At 44.6% G+C, this 22731-nt stretch overlaps 1 protein-coding gene across 1 annotated transcript; it reads left to right on the forward strand.

Annotated features, from left to right (window-relative positions):
• The first annotated feature begins 372 nt into the window (after window positions 1–372).
• LOC8042214 (AP-4 complex subunit mu-1) lies at window positions 373–22590 on the forward strand. The gene is made up of 13 exons (XM_040499535.2): window positions 373–567; window positions 831–916; window positions 1507–1631; window positions 3068–3164; window positions 3247–3369; window positions 3906–3974; window positions 5728–5796; window positions 7701–7824; window positions 9906–10015; window positions 12686–12777; window positions 14666–14764; window positions 20225–20342; window positions 22368–22590. The coding sequence occupies exons 1-13, from the start codon at window positions 510–512 to the stop codon at window positions 22554–22556; spliced, it is 1359 nt and encodes a 452-aa protein (XP_040355469.1). The 5' UTR covers window positions 373–509; the 3' UTR covers window positions 22557–22590.
• Window positions 22591–22731: the final 141 nt, after the last annotated feature.

The following is a 22731-nucleotide window of genomic DNA, read 5'->3' on the forward strand; positions in this document are numbered from 1 at the left end:
TCATTACGGGCTGTTTGCACAACGGCGCGCAGCACTGTACAGGCATTTTGCCGGTAACAAACGGAACGGTCTCCTACGATGCACGCTGACCACCATCTGACCACAGACGACCAGGCCGCTCCTCTTTACGCCTACCAGGTGGCGGAGCAAATTTAATAGTTTCGGTTTCGGAATTGAAAAATAAAAACGTTCTAACAAAGTCAATTGTAATTCTGGAAGTTATTTATATCGCTATCTTAGAGTAAAAAATGTTCACTTAAATATTTAAATGGTTGACTTTGAGAAAATTGAGGTCGGATTTCTACTTTGGGGCTAGCGTGACTAGCGCTCAGCCAACGCGCTCAGCCAAGCTAATCCGTGGGGAAATGCGTGATTTGTCTGTCCGCCGGGCCGGCCGGGCGTAGAATGCCCCAACTATGAACAAACTGCCTGCTCGCTACATTAAATCTTGGTGGATGACACTAAACTAAGCTAGGTCGGTGAAGTGTGTTGAAGTAACCGAAGTTGTCATGTTCATCTACCTTGGCATAGCGACTCCCAAGCAAGAAGTTCTGATTCATCGGCAGTGTATTCCTTTTGAAGTTCAAAGCGTTGTCGAGCTCTTATATCGCATTTAGAGGTGTGTGCGTTCCACAACATTGGCACACTAAACCGCTTTGCACGGTGATTTTTTTTATTAATAGCTGAATAACAGAGATCAATTCAATTTAGAACAAAGCTGTGCAACACCTACGCCGAATTTCTTGTGTGTAAATGATTTAAACTCGCTCTTGCATTCCCACCCTATCATCGACCAGACGATCTCTTACTTTCCTGAGTGCTGTCTACAGATAGACACGACATCAACTTCAGAAGCTTCCAGCAGTGTGTCGACCTCGTTGTGAAAGACCAGCAGAATGGCAGTTCACCAGTCACAGTATGTGCCAGCGAAGGAGCCCCCATGCTAAAGTACCGGGTGTTTGAGAGCAAAAATAATTTTCTTATTGCAAAACTAAACAATGCATCGCTAAATGCCCGCCCATACATGACGCTAGAGTGGGAGGTTTTGAATCTTTACCATCTGGTCCCGGCCACTAGTGCCGCTGGTGGTTGGGACCAGAATGTAGAGATTCAAAACTTTCCGTTATCTGATTAAAAAGTTGCGATTTTCGAAAATTCGAAATGAGAGAAAGACGGCCAGCAGAGCCCACAAATACATGGAGGTGAATGGCTTCTACTGCCAATGTGCCCCAATTTCTAATTAAAAATTAAAAAAAAAAGAAAAAAAAAAGAAAAACTGCATATAACTTCTTCATCAGATAACGACTAGTTAGAAAACTTTGATATGTGGCACCAACTGGTAGTGCCGCATTTGAAGGGAGGCGTAGCATTCAACGATGCACAGGAGTTTATATTTGCAGCAAGAAAAACATGGTCCTCTTTTCTCCCAAACACCCGGTACATCTTTTTCAAATCAACTGGGTAAATGGAACCGATGCTAACACAAATTGTTTGTGGGGCCCTCAGACACTGGAAGATGGCTGCATCTTCCACATCACCTGCGACAAGCTCCACTATCTCCTCTGCTCAACAAAGGCTGTTGGAGACGGATCCACCGTCTCAGCTGTTGTTGCTGTCGCATTCTTGGAGGAGTGAGTATGCCTCTTTAGGGGAAAGGTGCATTGCAGTCCGCTAAATATTTGTCTTAGCTTTTATTTTTTTGTGGTCATAAGAAGTAATGTTTTACCAACTCCAGCACGTGCACGAAATGACCTCTGATCGATGTGTCAAAAATGGAAAGCCTGGAGCTTTCTGGAGAATTTAGGTACCTTGGATATGTCAGACTTTGTGCAAAACATTTGAAAAGTGAGGAAAATTATTCTTCCTCAATGTAAAGCAATTTTTTTTTTTTTTTTCACAATATTTTTGGTTTTTTTAATGGAGATTGTGATGTGAGCTGAAAAAAAACAAACAAACAATGGTAAACATGCAGAGAAGTGTTCCTTGAATACCAGTAAACATGACCTAACACCCTGAACAGTAATTCAATTCTAAGCAATCCAGAAGCAACACTTGATGCTGTTAACAGGTAGTGAGTTTCTCGTCGGCTTCAGTTGATTCATGTTTTGAAGAGAACTTGTTTGGTGTGCTGGTAGTTTGATCCGTTATCTGTCGGCAATCGTGCAAGTAGCAGTGTAAGCTTCAAGCACGACGCGTGTTGTTCCTTTGGTGCTCACAGGTGGCCGCAGCATACTTTATTGCATCACTGTTGTCACAATACCGAAAACTTTAAGGAAATACACTTCCTTAAAATTGAAACTTTTTTTTAAGTCACACTTTTTTAACGCGTAGTTTTATCAGCTGCCGAATATCCTGATGGATGTTGTCAGAAAGTTTCACTCCTCCGACTGCAGTATTTTCTCCAGAACAAAATATTTTCGACATGGCGGCGCTGTCAAAGCTGCAGCTTTCTGAGCATTCAAACGTGTTTGTTTCACTTTTTGGCATCATCAGGAAAACAAGTATTTGATAATGAATTGACGTGTGGAGCCAGTTTTTGAAGCTTCTGTACTGAAATTTTATAATGAATGCTACTCTGAGCTTACTTTCTGCATTTTTCATGGCCTTTTGTTTCAAAAAGCTGCAGTATCTTCAACCTAATGCATGCAAAAAAATTAAAAGTTTTTTTTTTTCACATTTTTTTTAATATGTTTTAACTTCCGTAATTTCTTTCCACAGCCGCGTGACACAGTTGTTATGGTGTATGTTTCACCAATAGAACTGGCCATTATCATTACCAATGGTAGTCTTCCTGTGCAGTGTTATTTGATGTACTTTTATGCAACTCTTTAAGGTTAAATTACAAACTCAAAACTATGCATGTCATTCTTTTTCTCGGCTACGAATGTGCCCCTGCAAAGTCTAAGACGAGCGGTTAAAAAGTTCGCCTTCCCGAGTAGCGCCCTCTCTTAAACCACTTTTTTTTTCTCTTTCTGTAAGTTAGGTGTGTTAGTAGAATATTCAGGAACAAATTAGAAAATTCGGGCACACTTGAAGTACAACATCAGTGACCTCTTTCATTCCCCAGATTTCACCGTGTGATCAAAGACTTTTGTGGTTCCGCCTCGGAAGATGGTGTGCGGAGGAATCTGCTCCTTTTGGAGGAAGTCATGGCAGAGGTCATTGTGAGTATCCTCTCGTGCTATGTGACTCGCTCTGGAAAGACGACAGTAGCGAGTGTGGGTGACAGAGCTCTCCGATGCGCAGAACCACGGCCACATCTACACGACTGAACTGAGCAGTCTCAGGCCATGTGTCTACAGCGAAGCGGCTGAGATTGCACACCCTAGAAATGCGTCCATGCTCTCAAGCCTGGCATCACAAGTTCAGGTGATTAACTTTCTTCTAACCTGCCCTTGTGCATGACGCTGGTAGGACTTGTTCGATCCACTTACGAGTACTACTGATGAATAAGTATTTGCGCGAGTAATTTGATTGCCCAGCTTCGAATGTAATTGCCCAATTACCTCGAAAATAACGGAGTGTGCACAGCGAATTGAGATGTTTGTCGTGCGAAATTTAGATATAATGAATTTCAGATATTGGTGAACATAATTTTGGATTTCTGTCGACTTCATAAAATGGGTCCAGCCGCCTTATAATGATAAACACAAAAGTGGGCAGGAAAAAGCACAACCACACACAGTGTCTCAAACTGACACTGCTTTACGAAAATGACTTGCTATAGACAATCAGTAGCATGACTACCACTACTACTGCCGCATACCGTACAAGTTTATAGTTAAAACGCAGGTCAAAGTTTCGATTTAACTCTTAGACTAATTCTGGGGATCCGTCTGGCTTTGGTCCTTCCTTTGCGGGTAGAATGTAGTTTGAGCGTCTTTCTCTTTTTACGTCATGTGCAGGAGCAAAAGGGGCTCATGCCAAATGCAGCGTCGGTGAGACCCGTCTTCGCACCCAGATCTGACAGACAGGTTTGTTTTGGAGCACCGTGACGTGGCCTAATGTTTCCAGCTTAAGACTCACCCTTACCGTGGTGGGAAAAAGGGGCTTTTTGGAAGTTTCGGAGCCAAACATTTCACCAACAGTATTTCTTCAAGGCCAAGTCTTCGAGGCTAGGTCTTCGAGGATGTGTTCTTAAACACGAAAGCTTGTTCATGCGCATGCAACTGCTCACGACCGGGGGCCTTACGAACCCCTGTGATCTCTCGCAACGAGAGGCCACGGTGGCGTCATCTATTGGGTAACTGTGGAACACTAGTCATTTCCCTGTACCATATTTTCTTTCTTTTTTTTTGTGCATCATTCTTTTGCATTGGCATGGGCGTACCAACCGGTGGGGAAGGGGGGCACTTGTCCTCCCAGTTCTCAGAGTGGGGGGGCAAGGCATGTGTTTTGCCCCCCCCTGAAACAGCTGCCACTGTGCAGAGCAAACACTGGCCGGCGGCGCCCGAGGGATACCAAGGGCACCGCTCCTCGGCCCTGGGGGTATCTGGTCTGGTTTGCCCCCCCCCCCCCCCCCACTCAAAAGCAAGTTGGTACGCCACTGGCCATTGGCTAGAAACAGTTTTGACAATGTTGTGAATGACTCTTTCTCATAGGTGGTATACTTACGTTTGATATAGTAGATACTGCAAAATCTTCACTCTGACGAAATGCAGTTCCAGGGTCAACTCATAGATGGTGCCAGCGTCTATGAGGCCCAAGTCTGCTAACAAATGTCGACTGCAACTCTGAGACTTCCTGAAGCTTCCTTGCCGGGTTCTTTTTCCCTCTGCTACTTTCATGACTTGTTTTCAATCTCGTTATGAACGACTAGAAAAGAAAAAAATGTGATACTATTGAGGAAAAAGCAGTGACGGAGAGCGCCGAGACTGGGCTCAGTGCTATATATCTTGACGGACACTTCTTGCTTATTTAAGTTTACAGTTGAAGATACATTTTTGTTGAACAGTGCTAAGTGAAAGTGGCCGTTGAATAGTGGGCTCACATTTCTTCCAAGGATGTATTTGACTAGGTGGTCCAATTATCGTACTATGTATTCAAAGTTAAGACATCGACTCACTCTGTCTAAAAGAGATACAAATTATAGTAACGAATTTATTTCTTGGCAGGATGACAGCCCTAAAGGGCATGTTGCTTAGCAACCTTACTAGTGTACCTTCAAGATGTACTCCTTAACAATCAAATCAAATCAAACTTGGGGGTTTTACGTGCCAAACCAACAACGGGCATCTGGCATGCCCCAGCGAAGGACTGAGGATTAATTTGGACCACCTGGGGTATCTTTTGCCTTTTTCACAACCTCCTTGTCCGCAACAAGCCTCCGTTATGTTGTGGAATGGCCGAAATTCAAACCCGCCACCTGGGGATCCGCAGGCCAGCGCTTTGCCTTGGAGCCACCGAGGCAGCACTCCCCTTAATAATGTCGGCTCGTTTCAGCACACTTCTGCTTACTGAGATTTTTCATAAAGAGATAGGCAATCCTCAATTCATTTGAATCGGCTGTCCTGCCATAAAAAACAACAGGTTTTGATGTTTCATTATGACGATTGGAGGATTAAAGCACATATTCAATAAATACTCTGTTGTGTTGTGCCCAGTTTCCGATTCATGTGGCACATTTTGTGTTGCCACCTTTCTCTTTAGACAAGTTTGGATAAAGCGAAAAGTTGTCTCCAAAACTAGGACAAGCATTGAATCTGCTTTTTTTGTTTGTTTGTCTAGCAGCACAGGCAGAGAGGTGACATCTTTGTCGACGTCATCGAGAAACTTTTTGCAACCATTTCAAAGGAGGTAAATCTTCTCTTCTATTGATTACTGGGACTTCTAGCCAAGTTGAAGACCTCAAGAAGTGGGGGACCAATTGATTGTTGATAAATCAGTTCAAGGCGCCTTACCGAAACTGTCATATTTTTTTTCTTTGACACGGTGAGAACAGGGGTTTCTGTTCAGTGTGTCTTTCATGCAGCTCATCTTGCCGCTTTGAGGCACTCAAAGCAATATCGGTTGCTTTCATTCCTTTATGTTTTGTGCAAATTTGGTTGCATTTAGAACATGGACTGTCCTGCAGTGTCTCATTTTGTGAAAAAGAAAGTATATCCTGATTTCTTTTACACCACTTTCTTTTATATGACTGGTACCCCGAAACTTGATTGCCATTGAACAGCATCTTTGCAGGTGTGCATGACTAATGCTAGTTCTTTATTTTATTTATATATTATTTACATCGCCCCGAAGGGCATTACAGTAGGGGGAGTCATAATACCAAAAAATGGATTTCTTAACACACCATAGGTTATCAAGACACATAAGTACGCAAAGTAATGTAAAAAAAACTCTCACACGCATATAAACATACATATACATAGAAAAGAAACAACCTTAGTCCGCATGGAAAAAAAACAAAACAAAACACAAATGCGTTAATAATATATTTACACTCAAATACATTGATCAGAGACAGTGCTGGAGTTGCGAAAAAAACGAATCTGGTCTTTGCAAGGCAACAATCTTGCTTGGCAAGCTGTTCCATCCTTTTATCGTTCATGGGAAGAAAGAGTTACGAAGCAAATCTGACTTTGAAGTGTTCTCCCAATGGCTGATTGTAAAGAAGAACTAATGTCAACAACCTTAATAAAATGTTGCATTGAGCATTCAGCGTGCTGCGACACAGACAAAAAGCCCGCAGGTCTGTACCTTGGCTCAAACAAGTACATATATAAACATATGTACTTGGCTCAAACATATTTTGCATTGATAGTAATAAGAACTTAGTTAAGATTAATAAATCAACACGAAAGATAGAAACAGAGGAGAGTTATCTGGGTAGGAAAGAAAGACATTTAACTGAGACTACACTAATTAAGAGAAGAAAGCCGAACTATGATGAGACTTCAGTGCGCACAAGAGCCGTTTCAACAGCTGTTTGATATTTTTCAACTTTCATGGGGCAAAAGATAGACGCACGACTAAAGGCCCATTCACACTTTTGCAACCAAGTACGACCGAGAGAGACCGGACCGATTTTTAAGCCTTTTGCGATCTCTTAGGACCAGCTCCGCTGCAGCGCATCCGGTCCTAAGATGTCGCAAGAGGCTTAAAAATCGGTCTGGTCTCTGTTGGTCTTACTCGGTTGCATATATGTGAACGGCGCTTTATCCAACAAGCGCGTAGCTTCCACCGCTGAATGGAGCATGACTGCGGTTCTGTGTTTTGGATAAATACCTATGAACCCTGCAAATTAACCATAAAGCCGATTTCATCAAGATCGGGATCCCCTTTAAGAAGCTCGAACTCGAGCTGTCTCAAACAAGAAAAAGCCAAGCTTCACGGGAAGAAACCTTTATCTACAGCTCTATGTTGTGCAGGCTCGGAGCACAGCCCCTCTTGCATTGTCGAGGAGGCTGCTTGTTTCTTCGAAACCACACCTCTTGTTCCCTCCTCTTATCGGTACGGGGATATGTGTTCAAAGTGTTCAAGTCACGTGCATGTCCCCCGGAGGTCAGGGAAGCCCGTGTCCTGCTTTCTGCAAAATACGCCCCAATAAATACGGATCTCTCTGTCCGACGCCGAATCTGTGGGATGAGGCAAACTGTGACACAAATACTGCCGAACTTGAAGGAAAATAAACCCCGAAAACAGCTGGGAAACCCCAAATGTGATTCTGTCGTTTCCTCCCGGCGTTTTTCTTGTTTCAGGGAAAACTGCTCAACTTCCAGCTGGATGGCACGGTCAACCTGAGGAGCTGCCTGGAGTCTCAAGTCGACGTCACTCTCGGCCTCAATGAAAACCTGGTCCTGGCCGACTCTGCCCTCCAGGCTGGTGAGTCTAGGCGGCGGTCAAAAGCACGGGTTTTTAGAGGGGCGGCCCGTTTCTCCTTCGTGAAGGCTTGAGAGGTTGATGAAAGAGCTGCCAATTACCGTGCAACAGTAATGGACCACAAAGTCTCTTCGTTTGCTTTTTTTTATTTATTTTGTCACTCGTGAACATTGGAATAATGAGAAGGCTGGTTTATTGCATCCAGAAAGGAAAAAAAAAAAGAAGAAAGAATGGCAAAATACTTTAAAGGTAAAAAAAAAGTTGTTGAAGTTTGGAAACATTTGAAAATATGCGTCAGCAACAGTAATCTAGCAATTTTTCGAAAGATACCGACATAGATCAACGATGGCAAGAGTTTTTTTCCCAGTTCTTGCACTAGTATTATTGCCTTATATTATTTTTTTATCTTTACGACAGCTTTATCAATTTAGCGTATCTTTGACTATAAACGTAGCAATAGCAATACTCTTAATCATACTAGATGCTCTATTGGGTTTATTGTAACGGTTAACCTTCAGCCACTGTTCGTTGATTCTTATGTTACATTACACAAAAGTATGTATATGTTGGTGCAGTACCGAAAGCTCGGTTGCGTGTTATTCAAGTCCCATGGTTCTGGTTGACTAAGGGCATGACTATGTATTATCCGGGAAACGTGCAATAGATGGCATGCAAAATTGGCTTTTTCACACGCATGCACACACTACAGAACAAGTCTCAGGTAGAACTAAGTTAACACTTCTGTTTTAAAGTTTTTGAAATTTTATTTTGATATGTTTTGAACATTTATAGCCATAGTGCTATAAATGTTCTTAGTTCATACTGAACGGCAGAACAATGCTCATGTGGTGTATGCTTTTAGGGTAAAGCAAAAACTTTGATGACGGATAGAGGCAGCAGACAACCAGAGGCGCTTGTGCTTCCTCCCGATTTCTCTCTCGCTCTGTCATAGCGCCCTCTTTTTATCGACCAACGAATCTAATATGGTATAGTGCATTTAATCTTCCATCTGAACTGTCGACGAAATGACGCACAATCTGATCACTATTAGTTTTGACATAGCGATTGACGTCAATTTTACCGTACATTGTAGAAATTTGAATAATAGGCTTCTTAATAATTGAAATCAATCGAATCTCTTTTTTGTTTGCATTTTTTTAACGCTTTTTATGCAAAAGAAAAATAACCTTGTACGTCCTAAAAGCAGTCCCTTCAGGTCGGGCTCCTAGCAATCTGCACCCGAAGTAGACAAGTGAGGTTTGAGCCTCCCGGTGCGTTGCAACAAGTTACAAGGTGCAACACCATTGGCCCGAACAAGAAATCATCGGCGACATTTTCCCCTTTTTTTTCTTCTTTACATTAGAAAGGCTGTACTAGAAATTACTGTAGTGCGGTGGAAAGCATTCATTTGCGATGCCAGCGGAAAGGCACACTGGATCACTTGTTCCGGGCAAAATGCGAAAAAGCGCCTGCGTCTTGCTTGCACTAACCCAGTTGTGCGATGCTTACATGAAGGAAAAACAAGAAAATATTGCAATGGTACATTTTCTGGCATTTGATTCGAAAGCCGTGTCACATCCGTCGACTGTTTTGTTTTGGCGCAAGACACCCATTTAACCCCCTTTTCCCCCTCTTTTTCCCGCCAGAGACTGATGAGACTGATGTGGTTAGGGAGTGACACCTTTTCGTTTTGCAAGGCATTTGACAAGTAGTTGAAAGTAATGTGGACGATTGCACAGTGGCAATGGCTCAATCTCTTTAAAGAAAAGTGCTTGTTGTCTCTATTAATTGTTTTACTTACTCTGTATACGTCATGCACAAAACTCGGGACAATAGGAGCTGGTTCAGGCATTCGTCTTTGAGCCTACTCAATTGCTACACTGAGACGAGTGGCTGTGTCACCCGGGAAATAGGATTTTAATTTTAAACAGATACGTAGTCACTAATTGGCTTCAAATTGGTTCAACACATCAATAGACAAATTTGAACTAGTGACCCAAATTATAGGTCAAAGCATTTTTTTTCACAAAGTTATTGAGTTTTTAATATTGGTTCAAATTTGGACATGCCCGCGTGCATTTCAGCATCCTACAGCACAGACGTCGTGCTGTCCAGTTACATCATTCACGACTCCGTGAACATGGACAGCTTCAGTGAACACCGCACGCTCGTCGTCCGCTCGCCGCAAGGAGAGGTGAGTTGGCGCTAGCTCTTTGCGTTGTTTGCATGCTCGATCTGCCCTACCCTTTTCACCTCCACAAACAGCCTTTTAAGAAGCAGAAGCTTGTAGGCTATTTGAAAGCACCATTTCTGCAGGATTCCTCATTTTGGCCATATGCTAGCTTGACATGTGCAGAATCTACCCCAAACTAGAAATCAGCGAAATCAGCCAGCGACTGAAGTGGTCTCCCTCTATACAGTGTAGACCGCATATAACGTATGTCGCGGGAGTCGCGAAAATCCGCACTATAAGCGGTACCGCGCTATAACCAAAACATAAATTTTTCAGGCCAAAATACATGCCATCAGACAACTTACCTTTGTAAAAGAATTTATTTTATGTTAGATGAAAAATAAAGCTTAGTTTGAGGAAAGTTTTTATTTCACCAGACTAGTACACTTCTCTCTCAAGTGTGTCACACATTTTGCAAGAAATGAGTGACTTTTGCCTGGCGCAGCCTTTTAACGGCGTCGCGGGTTGCGTACGGACGTTGCGAGCGTTGAGGATTGCTAACCCTAATCACTTCTCTCCGGCGATGAAAACGCGTGAAAATTTGAATTCTTTATACGGTACGGGCCAGTAATACCTTCAACCTGAGCTTAGGCATGAAATGCTCCAAATAAGAAATCCGGGCGATGTTTGAAAACACAAATGCTTAGAAAGCACCACTGTAGTCGAAGTAAACAAACACGACGACAAGGGCGTTTCTGCCGTCTTGAGAGTGCCGCCACAACATCGCTGCACGAGTAGGTGGATCTTCCCTTCTAGTACGTGCTGGGTCATCATAGCAACACACAACGAAAATTCACAGTCAAGGATAGCGCTTTTACGCGGAGCGATGAGCTTCCACCACGCCATCTACGTCGACGATCACAACTGACGCCATGTTCGCGGATAGAAGCAGCCAGCCCGCGACCAGCATGCAACGCGCGCGAACACTTCTCCTCGACTTGCGATTGGTCTGTCGTTGCGGTTGTTTGTTTCCAACGCAGCAAAGGGATGCACGCACGTTAACAACACGTGCGTGCGTCCCTCCGTCGCTCTCTTCGCTTCTCCCCGCTTCTTCGAGCAACCTCCTTGCCCCACGAGTGCCGCTTGCGGCTCGCGCCGTTATCTAGTGTCGCACAGGGAAGCGTGCTCGCAGCGCCAGTTCGTCGGCGCGCTGTTCCAAAAACCGCACTATAACCGGTATTTCCCTTTGTGCGCCTGCACTTTAAGCGGTATGTAAATACGTGGAGTTCTATGGGAGGCGAACCGGTGGTTTAAAAAAGCCGCATTATACCCGGTCCTGCACTATAAGCGGTTACGTTGTAAGTGGTCTATACTGTATACGGGCCGAGACGTCCCAACATAACAAGAACACTAGCCCAGAGATTGCCAATTTGATTGTTTTGACCCATGCCAGTGGTTTACGCATCTCCAACGGAGCTGTCTCTGAATCAGCATGGGCCCTACAAACGCTGCTGTGGGATCCGAATGGCCCGCAGACCACATATTGGGAACCGTTGCTTCGAACCAAGGACCTATAGTTGCCTTTATATTTTTAATGCCATGTGCAGTATTGCTTTTGCTCCGACTGCATTTGAGTCCCTTGTATTGCCGCGAGCATGGCCAAGTTGGCTGTATTCCATCAGCACAAAATGAAACGCGAATGCCGGAATGCGTGGCCTTTGCTGCGTGCGGCACTACCTAGCAGCCGATAACTGCGGAGTGGAGAGGGAGCTGTAAGGTGCCTGCTTTCTCTGATGCGCACACCCTCGCAGCCCTCTTTTCACTGCACAGTTTTATCGCCTCCAAATCGCGTAGCATGTACCGAAGGCCATGCTTTCTAGTGTTTGCATTTTGTTCTGTGCTGATAGGACATGCGGCTTTCACGTCCGAATACCACCAGTGTAGCTTTAAATGCTTTAGCATTTATTGCCCCTGTGCATGCAGCCGTTTCTCATTTGGACTGTCGTGGTTTGAACTGGAGGACCGGTTTTGTGAGGCTGCAGCGTGGTTTCCGCCGGGCTCTTTCGCTCCATTCGTTCGCTCGGTACGTCCACTTGTGAAAGAGTCTTCTGGCACACTTCCACCGACACGCCGCGGGAGCGAGAGAGGAGGGGATTGAGCAGCCATGGCAGTGGCACAACGTATGCGACAACATAAAATCGAGGCGCAGCGATGACGTGAAACTGCCGACGCTCGGGAGAACAGACTGGCTCTCCGAAGACAGCAGTATGCAGACCGTTACGAGGTTGGAATTCCCATGCTTTGCCGAGTCGGAACCCCCGCGCCAAGTGCTAAAGCATTTCGTTGAGAATCGGCGTAGTGACAGCAGCGATTTTGGCGGCATTTCTTTTCTTTTGTTTCCCCCTCTGGAAACTTCCAGTTAAGTCTCGTGTAGTTGTAGTCTGTTCCGGTTTAGAGCATTCCTGAACATGGGGCAGGGATTAAAGCAGCTGTAGCGTGCTGCATCCAGTCAGTCTTATCGTAGCGCTTGACACTGCTCTTACGCCGACTTGGACGCCTGCGATGCCCGTCATTTAATTTTTGTTTTGGTGCAAGTTCCGTTGCATTAAACCTCCAGTTTTCCAGTTCTTCCTGCCTCATCCCTTCTCATTCCTGACAGCACCAATGTCTTTGTCCCGTGCTGTGTCTCAGGTCCCTGTCCTGCGGTACCAGACGACAGACCTGCCTCACAATGGGCTCCCCTTTACCATCACTACAGCCGTCGAAGAGGTGTCTAATTCAAGGTGAGACGTCCATGTGAGAGGCTGTCACAAAGTAAGGGTTTAGAACTAATTTGGGCAGAAAGCGCTGAATGCACAGAACAGCCTCTTTTGCTGCAATTTACTGTATAGTCACTGAGAGAGCTTGAAGCGTAGGGCACCTCTTTTGAATGCCCAGCCTCCAGTTCGTGCTCGTTGCCTTCTGCCATGCTTTGGCTGCGCATATGTACACTCGGATTTCGTTACACTGTAGCTGGGTGCCCTGTAATGTTCATTACACTCTAATTGTGAAATCTGAAATCCTGCCCACCATTAGGAAGCTGCAGCGTTTACATTACCATGCTAACATGGGCTATGACGTTAGGCCTATTTCGGCTCAACCCTATATTTTGGTTTAGCAACCATCCCCGTAATAATCAATTGACCGTATCTACCTACAGTTCGTTTGGTTGTCTTGTCTGGTGTCGACATGACTGTGAGCAGCCAATAAGTTGGCTTCGACTCTAATCAGATACAAGTTAGGGGGGCAGTGACGATATTCATTTGGAATGTTCTGCACTTCACACAAGCTTATTTTCAACAGCGGGGCCTAAGTATACTGACCAAAAAGCTTGTATTTGTTTCGCTGTAATTTCGAGGATAGAAGCAAACATTTTGTCTCAATCTCTCCTTCGTAAGACTTGAACACATAGCTTGGAGGTCGCATTGTTGGCATTGGAGCACTGCACGGACCTATTGTAGAATACCGCACATCCGCCCATTCCGCACTAAGCGCTCATTTCCAAATTTGTAAGATGTGAGAAGATATGCACAGTAGACTTATACGTAAAATTTATGACTGGACAAATGCCCATCCCCCATTTGTTTGCAATAGACCGATCTGAGTAAGTGCTAGGCGCATGCGTGTTGCCGCCACAACTTTAGTTCACAGGAGGCAGATGTCCGTGCATGTGAGGGCTCGTGCCTTCTCGTGCTTCACATGCGGAGAGCTCTAGCGGGGTTGTTGCACATGCAGAAAGACTGAAGTCCCCTCGATGCATTGCGGCAGCGGTAGCGTAATCAAACTGGCCAGTGAGATCGGTCTATTATCTCCGAATTTTGAGTGGTTGCTTGCCCGGTATTTCACGGTACCTTTTGAGGCCCGACCTGGCCCGGTCCTGTTGACTCTCGTTCTTACTCGACCCGAGCCCCGCCTGGTTGGAGTTGCCTCGACAGTGGGAGATGAAGCTCGCCTCGGGTATGGGCTCGGGCCTGTGCAGAGCTCTAGTCGGCATAGTCCCCCAAGTGACGATATTTGAGTGCAGCTCATAGATTGGACACGAGCATTCCGTGAGCACTCAATTTGGGCTCGCAATGATTGATAGTTCGGTAAGCGTTCGGGTTGTGACTCATGTCCGAAACTCGGCGCATAATCAGCCCCAGACTACATGACCACTTGTTGTGGCTGCAAGTTAAGGTGTTGCTAGTTTTTTTTCAACATTTCCTGCGACTATCATCGTGTTGTGATTAAAATTGACGCGCGTTTCATAGGTTACAAACCTCGGGGATTTGTGCTAAGCGGTATCTGTGCAAATTACAAAAATCGTTGCACCACCCTTTTAAGAACGTGTCAGAAGCTTCTCCCACTGTTCCTCCTCTCAAGTCTGCTACCGAGGCTATTGTGTATCTTTTGAGGGTGCAGCCATTTTAAAAACATCGCGCCGATGCCACATTTTGTCTTGGCTGCTGCCTTTCCTGCTTGGTTTTACAGAGCGATGCTATTCAGCGGGTATTATGGGGCGGTGTTTAGTTTAGTCTAACTTTAATGTACTAATTCACAATGTGGGTACAAGCTCTAATTCAGTGCCTGTTTGTGGTGTCCATTTGTGTTTTCACTCCGACCGACTTTGACGCAGAAGAAGTGCTTTTGCAGGGACCTGGAGCTGACTGTCAGGCTGAGGTGCGAGGGCAACCCCGCCTCGGAAGCCGTCGACACCACAGTGCAGATTCCCGTACCATCTAATACTACGGGGTGAGTGGCGGGAGGTCCTTATCAAGTTCCTACACGTCGTAAGGTGATAAGGAACCATCAGCGTAAGACCCCGTTCAACATGCTGCACTTTCTGTCTGTCTTTCCTCTTCTCGTACATTCGGGTGGGGAGAAGCGTTAGTTTTCGCCTCGACCACCTCAATGGTCAATAGTGCGTCTTGTTTGTTGGAAGCAAATTTCAAGAAATACCCTCACCATATTGGTCTCGGGTCATTTGGGGGGAGGATATGGGATGAGGGAGGGTGAAATGTTAAAGGGGTGTTGGTTGCCTACCCCTCTAATAAATTTCAGAAAGGAGTCCAGAGGTAATCTCCAGAGGTAGTCTTAGTTGCATCATCTAAATTATTTCATAGAGCACCGAAATTTTATTTTATTTCCATGTTTGATCACGGAGCCCTCAGCTAATCACTGTTGCCTCAATAAAAGTGACTTTGAGCGCTGATTGAGCTCATCTTTTCTTCTATGGCACCAGGGTGCGTAAACCAATAATAAAGTCAGCCACGTGCAACCATGACTAAAGCCCAATAGGAATGGGGGAAAAAAAGGTATAGAAAAAACTCACTGACACACTGTGTTTTACGTGCAAGTACCTCTTTCTGCAAGGGTACAACATTTTCTTGGTATTGAAGTTTAGTTGCTAATGCGATTTGCCTGCGCTCTCATTCTTCATTCGGTTTGCAATATTGCGACAGGATGTTTTAAATGCTGAATTTTCACAATTATTTCTCCCAGTTCCTGGATGCTGAAGTGCTTTGTGCAAGCTTTATTTTATCGTTTGCCGGTTTCCGTGAAAAGTAATGTCGCTTGCATGTAATGATCGTTGCTGCTGCGCCTGACATAAGTTAGAATTTTCCAGCTTTATAAAACAGTCCTAATGTTACATGACAGGGCATTTTGAAACTCACTGCATGCTTTCGTACACACATTTAAGGCAATCAAGAACTCTAACCATACACCTTCGGGACCAGGTCAGCTTACGCTTGAGTCCCGGCAAGGACCTGCCTTGTTTATACACACACACAGATGTATTGAGCTTTGGTGATGTCACGCAGCCCCGATGCATAGTTGCTGGGAAAAGTACCCAAAAAGCAGTTCATTTCCCTTTGGCACGTTGGGTGAAACATGACTCTTGAAGAAATATTTTTCCGATTCTTCTCCGAGACCAGCGCTGCATTGTTGTCAAAGTCTATTTTGTGGCCGAAATATCGGGATTGTTTATTAAATTTGCAACTAGAGTTTTTAATTGCCGTTTATGTCACTTCTTGACCAGACAGAGAGGTGCCAAACAATTACCCTTGTACACATATGTACCCACATATGTGCATTCGTACACACGTGTACGAAAGCATGCATATTCGTATAGGTGTGCAAAAAAACATTGCACTCAAACCGAAATAGGCAAAAGTGACTTTACAAACATAAAAATCATATTCAATTTCACAACATAGCTTTTCTCAATTTTTTCTGCAAATATTCAAGAAGTATTCTCAATAGACATTTGAAATATTTTTAGTTGGGAACTCTCCATGCGCTTGAAATCAACCGAGTGTGGCAAAAGACGTGCTTTTTTTCATGTTGTCAACAATGAAGTGGGAGACAGAAACAAATTGGAGAGATTGCAGACGGTGATGTTCTTAAATTTTTATTTGGCAGAATTTAGTTTTACAAACTACAGTAAAACCTCGTTATAACAAAGTTGAAGGAGCGGTCGAAATTATTTCGTTATAACCATTAGTTTGTTATAGTCGATGTCCATTTCTTCCCACTATTAGCAAGCTAGGGGAATTACGATTGCTTTGTTATATCCATTACTTTGTTATATCCCATTTTGTTATAACGAGGTTTTACTGTATGCGCACCTAAATATTTGTACAAAGGTTGGGGTTAAGACATCATTAATGCACAGTGGAGCAGTCAACTCCATACGAAAAACAAACTTCCTCTTGCAGCTCTCCGGCTTCTGTAGACGTTCAGCTTCTTTACCTCTGGCCAGGAAAGGCCAATCACTCCTAACTGGTGCTATGTGACGAACTTCCGCCCCATAATTGGCTGGCAGACAACGTAAACATCTGCCAAGCCCTCAACGACCGCGACAAACCAGGGTGTTGGAAGAAAATATTTTTTTTTGTTCTCGTTTCAGTTTTGTTCCATAGAAGTATGTCACATTCAGATTCTGCTCCAAAACGAAAGAACATGTTCGCTTGCAAAAAAAAATGAAAATTCAATATTAGAAAAAAAAGAAAAACGCTTATTTTTATTAAGAAGTAGGTAATTAAAAAGTTACAGCAGGTGTGCTCATATTGCAAAGATAGAAAATGAAAGAATGGGGGTAAAAAGTCATCACGAGGAGGAACGACCCGAGGCACTAAGCATGATCTTGGAAGCAACACATGCTCAAGTGTACTCAGTGAAATGTGAGACCTCTGTTCCAGTTAAATAAATTTGAGCGCCGAGAATGCCGTCTTCACGCTGACCTGTGTGGATGATATACCGAGGGCTGCCTGCGCTAAAGTGTACAGTTTCGATTGGCACTGCTTTCGTTCTTACCAAAATTTCAATACATTCATGGTTCTTTGAAGGCGTGGCTCCTTGTCCAGCATTTTGAGCTATGTCCAGTGGACCTAGCTCGCTCGTCAAATGAGGGTGCGCTCCAGCCTCAGCTTCTTTGTCCTTGAGAAACACCTCGAGGGCATCTTCTGGTTCCTCTGGGGGCCAGACAATATTAAAATACCTGAACTTTCCTCTTGCGCCAAAAACTGCTAAGAAAATATTTTTGGTTTCACTCCAGAACAAAATACTAATAATGTTTCGATTACATTTTCGTTCCGCCTAAAAATATTGTTATTTTTTGTTTTTCTGTTTTGTTTTTGTTCTGTTCCGACACCCTGCTACAAACATTTCTGACCGCCACGTCAGGACTGCTCGGATCAAATAACACGAGCCCTGAGCAAACAACACGGCAGCGGCGAAAACAATGCCAAAGAAAAAAGGCAGACTCAAGCCAGTGGCGTAGCCATGGGAGGGACTTGTGGGACTACTGATCTCTATTGTAGGAGGCTGGGTCGTGGATTGGGAGCCCGTCGGTAGCACCACTGACGGCGATTGCTTGACACTGGCAATACTATGGGACAAACACACAAACGTAGGATAATTGAAGCTTCTATGCAGTGCTCGAAGATGGGTATTTTATTTGCTGCGATCATTATATCATGGGTTTGGAGGTTGAATCGGTATTTGTCAAGCGTTCCAACACCGACTAAAAAAATCTAATGTGCCGGAGCATCATTAACTGTGCCGGCGTCGCTTGCTTCAATCGCTAAGTAAATGACAGATTCAACAAATGAATGATTCGCTCGACTTTTAGTTCATCACAGAAGCCCTCACTGCAGTTCAAAGCAAAAGCTTGCACCAGAACTGCTTTGTACATGCGCTCGAAAACGATGCGAACGCCCCCGATAAATGCAGTTCAACTTATCGTCTGATAAGCTCTGATGACTTCGAGATCACAAACGACTCGACACGACTCTCGGCAGCCCTTGTCTTACTGAACCGTATCACAATTCGCACCCAATAAAGTTGAAACCCTCGACCTGCAACCGCAAAACATTTATTTAAAAAGATATTGGTATTCTACCGCTTTTAAGTGCACAGAATATGAACTGACATTCATGGAAAACACGATAAAAGTTCCATCGTCGAGAACAACCGACTAAGGTAAGAAATTGCAGTTTTCCCTGCTTTTCCTATAGAGTCCCATACATTAGCTGGTGTCAAGCGACGACTGCCGGTGGTGCCGCTCAACCCCAGCAAGACAAGCCTCGATTTGCGATCCAACCTACCACAAAGAGATCAACGTATGAGACTTCAGCCCTCCCACCTCCCCGGCACCCCAAGTCATGGACGTTCCACCAACCTCAGCCCCCCTTGAAAAAATTTGTGGCTATGCCACTGACTCGAGCAAACAATATGCAGCATTACACACACAAAAAAAAGCGTTGCCAATTTTACATTTTTTTTTTCACACAGCGCTTGCCTAAACGACGACTGCATGATTTACTTGCAGCTTTGCCCACATCCCTGAATAAAATAAACACAAAAAGAAACTTAATCTGCGAAGCACGCACCCCGAGAGTTTGAGCACGGCTGAAAGAAATAGGGTCATACAAGTAGTCCGTTGCTGCGCACAAACAGAAGATGACTGCAATTGTTAAATAATTATGAAAGGTTGCTCACAGATGGTGCCACGGGATAGATGGTAAAATTCATTGGGAAAGGCAATTTTCAGGCGTTTCCGTATTGAAATATATGGAATGAGGATCTTGTGTGAGATATGTTAAGAAAAAAATTACTTTCCGTAACGCCTTGTCAGAAAATCGATTAGTGCCTCTGTTTTCTTCGGAACTGCTCACGAATGGCAGGTTGAAAAAGGGGTCAGTTTGAAGGAATTCAAGCTCCCGTAGGAAATCTCTAGTCCAAAATCGGAAAATGTGCAACCGCGCTGCAAATTGTATTTTTAGAGTGCAGCTCTTAGGTGCCCGTTTCCGGCTTGAGCAGTGCTGGCGTAACCGCGCGTTACATTATCGGACGTTTCCCATAATGACGTCACGAAGGTCACGACCTTCGCTCGTGAAGGTCACAGCCTTGACAAAGGTCACGACCTTGACGAGGGTCACGAGGGGGACGAGGGAGGGAAGAAAAAAAGAAAGAAAGAAAGAAGGAAGGGAGGGGAGGTGGAGAAGGAGAGTGTACAGAGGAGGAGGAGGGGCATACCCTCCTCTCCGTACTGTCCCCTCCTCCTCAAGAGCTACGCTCTTAATTCGGCATTACAGAGAATTGTAAATGTCTTTCATTGTTTATTCTCCTTTTAATAAAATGATCCCAAAGTCACGTCGTCCGGTGGCTACTGAGCTGCCGGATGAAAAAGTTGCCATTGGAAATACATGGGGCCTAGGGAGCTGCGATAGCCTCATAACGAGATGCAATACGCTGTCGTAAATCAAAGCAGGCGACAGTATTTGACAAATCTAGTCTAAACATTGTTGCTGTAGTCTCCCAATACAGTGCCCTTGTGCCCCTGCCACTTTGATTTTGTCAAAACATTCGGAGAAGCAAATACGACTACCCTCACCAGGAAAACAATTTAAATGAATCTAACATATATTTTTACCCAGAAAAAACCATCACGTTCAGTGTTCCTGGACGGACTAGGGGCGGTAGTAAATATAACTGGACTTAAACAAAATTGTTTTGCCTCTTTACCTTGCTTCAAACCTCCAAGGCCAGAAATTCAGAGCTCATACAAGTTCTATTACATAGCAGTCATTATGTCAGTGCCTGTTGTAAATGAAGTCCATATTCTTTTACTTTGGACTCCTTCAATTAGATTCATGTCTGGCATCTTTTTAAGGGAACTTGTCGGCCGTCTCGACACTTTTTCCGCAGCTTGATGAAGCGCTTCAACGAGCTTGAGCAGACGGTCGAGTTCCAGCGGGAATCTAGGAAGCTTGTCTGGAGGATCAAGAGGCTTCAGGCCAAATCTGAGGCCCTGGCAAAATTCAGAGTGAGTGCTTTCCGCTCTCTGTGCTTACCTACACCGAGATGTATTCAAGTCCTCGAGACAATTGTTTTTCCTTCCCAACTACCGGGAATGAGCCCCATTTTCCCATCAAAAGTTTCAGAATATTCTTTATAGCATTTGAATAAGATAACGGTTAGTTCTGACGTTTTGGCATCTTGTTCGGACTGCTGGCGCTGCTTTTTTGTCCGAGATTGAGCGTTTGGTGGTGCACAGTTTATTTTTGCGGTGGAAAAAACACAGGAAACTTTTTCGGGGACAAATATTTTCAAAACAAAAATGACAAAACTCGAACCGGGGTTCTTTCTGTCTCGTGGCACCACTTGTTTGCAGGGTAGAAACCGCGCACTATGGCGCTGTCACACCTCTCATATTTGACAAAAATGTCTAAGCCAGACGATTTTGTTTTCTTCTATATAAAAAAAAAATAAAATACTTTTGTGACAAGTTTCTTCCATATATATGAGAATAAATAATATTTCCCCGAATATAGGTCAATTGTTTTTTCAGTTTATAATTGAGCTTGATCTATAATTGTGCGTGCGTCAGTGCAATGCGGTGAAGCTAGACGTGCGCACGACTGTGTAATGCAGTTAAGCTTGATGGAGAGCATTGGTGCAAAGCGGTTAAGCTTGACTTGAGCAGTGCAGCTCTCGGGCTTGGTGATGCTTGGTTGACCGTTCTGAAAGTTTGGATTATGATGTGGCCAGCATGATTAATACGTAAGCGTTAGCTAGAGTGACTGCTTAAGATACCGAGTATGCGCCTACGTCACAATAAAAACCCACCTACAACTTTCAAAACATTAAAACAAAATCAAAGGACAAAACAGGTGCTTACACCCGGCTCCTAACCCCACCCAGTTAATCGCAACACTCCTCCACATCAACCACTTCTCCGAACACACCGGCACAAAGCAGTGGAGCTTGAAGCGTGCATGTCAACATCGGGCAGCGAAGCTCACCGTACCTTGTGCTACTTTCGCATATTTCTCCCCAACATAATGAGTGCTCACTTCCCAGTTTATCCAAGATTTATCTTCAAATTTCGGGTGTAAATCGTTCGGTATTTTACGTAGTCATGCTGCGAAAAGTTTGAATGAATTTCTATCCTTTTCACTTTTTTTTTTAAATCTGGGTCAACCTATGCTAAAGTTTCTCTTTCCTATTCTTATCACATTTTTCGGTATATAGGAGTTGACCTGAAAGGCGATCTCGAAAAAACTGGAAGACGGACGCTCGTCGGGTGCGATTGCAAAAATGCGGAAGGGGAACACGATAGTGAGGGCTTCACCACTCCACGCCGGTGCGCTCAGAGAAGCAGCCGAAGCAAAAGAGCATCTTTGCTGGCTACAATACACACTTTCCGAATTCATGAAATGATGCATAAATTATCCGCAACCGCCATTAGTTGGTCTCATCACATCCGGCTAGAAGCCCGCGATTGGTTCCAAGTTCGCACCGAGCGCTTATGCACCACCCACTTGTGTGAAATGCGTTTTGATCCGAGTGCACTTCAAATGCTGATGAAGCGCTCGTGTCCAATGCGCGCTCACAGTGCATGACCAACTAATGACAGCCGTGCATAATCTATGCATAATTTCTAAATTGCAAAAAGGGTCTACGGTGGCGGACCAAGAGCCCAGTAGATGCTCTGCCTCGAGCGCGAGCTTTCTGCCTTTGGTAGCACTTCGTCGCACGCGCCGCCCAGTCGACAGCAACGGGCATGTGCTGGAGCGGAGCGTCCGCTGCGTCCTTCACTCGTTGCCTACTATAGGTGGGCTCGGGAGTATGGGATGGGTGCTCGATATGTCCTTTGCTTATTTTTTTTTTTTTTTTTCATCCCGTAAGTAGTGGGTGGACACTTATAGTGATCCGGGTGCACGCTCTGTGCTTTACATCTGTAGTTGTCCTGTATTCGAGTCAGGACGGTGGCTGTACGAGACAGGTCTATGCACCGCAGTAGTACTTGCTTTGTTGGCTTCATTTGAACTCACTGTTTGTGCACCAGCTCACAAATGCGAACGAAGGAGGCTCGAGCAAGCTACAGCTGGGACCCATGGCCCTGAAGTTTGAGCTGTCCAACCAGTCCAGCTCCGGCCTCAAGATACGCTTCCTGCGGCTGAGTCGTGCCACCGACGCCCAGCGCTGGATCCGCTACGTCACCACTTCGGACTCTTGGGTTCAGCGGCTTACGTGACGACCAAATGTATAAAAGGAATGGGCTATTTCGACCCTTCAACAGAGCTTTTGTTTTCCCAAAAGATGTATTCCAGTGGTTGGGTTATGTTGCCTAAGGAACGGTATAAAGAAAGGGTCAATGTGCAGTTTTTCTTTTTTTAATTATCTAGTGGGAGCATGTAAAGTGTTTGCAA

Source organism: Ixodes scapularis, unplaced genomic scaffold (genome assembly GCF_016920785.2).
Source record: "Ixodes scapularis isolate PalLabHiFi unplaced genomic scaffold, ASM1692078v2 PGA_scaffold10__122_contigs__length_95168666, whole genome shotgun sequence".
Classification (NCBI taxonomy): domain Eukaryota; kingdom Metazoa; phylum Arthropoda; class Arachnida; order Ixodida; family Ixodidae; genus Ixodes; species Ixodes scapularis.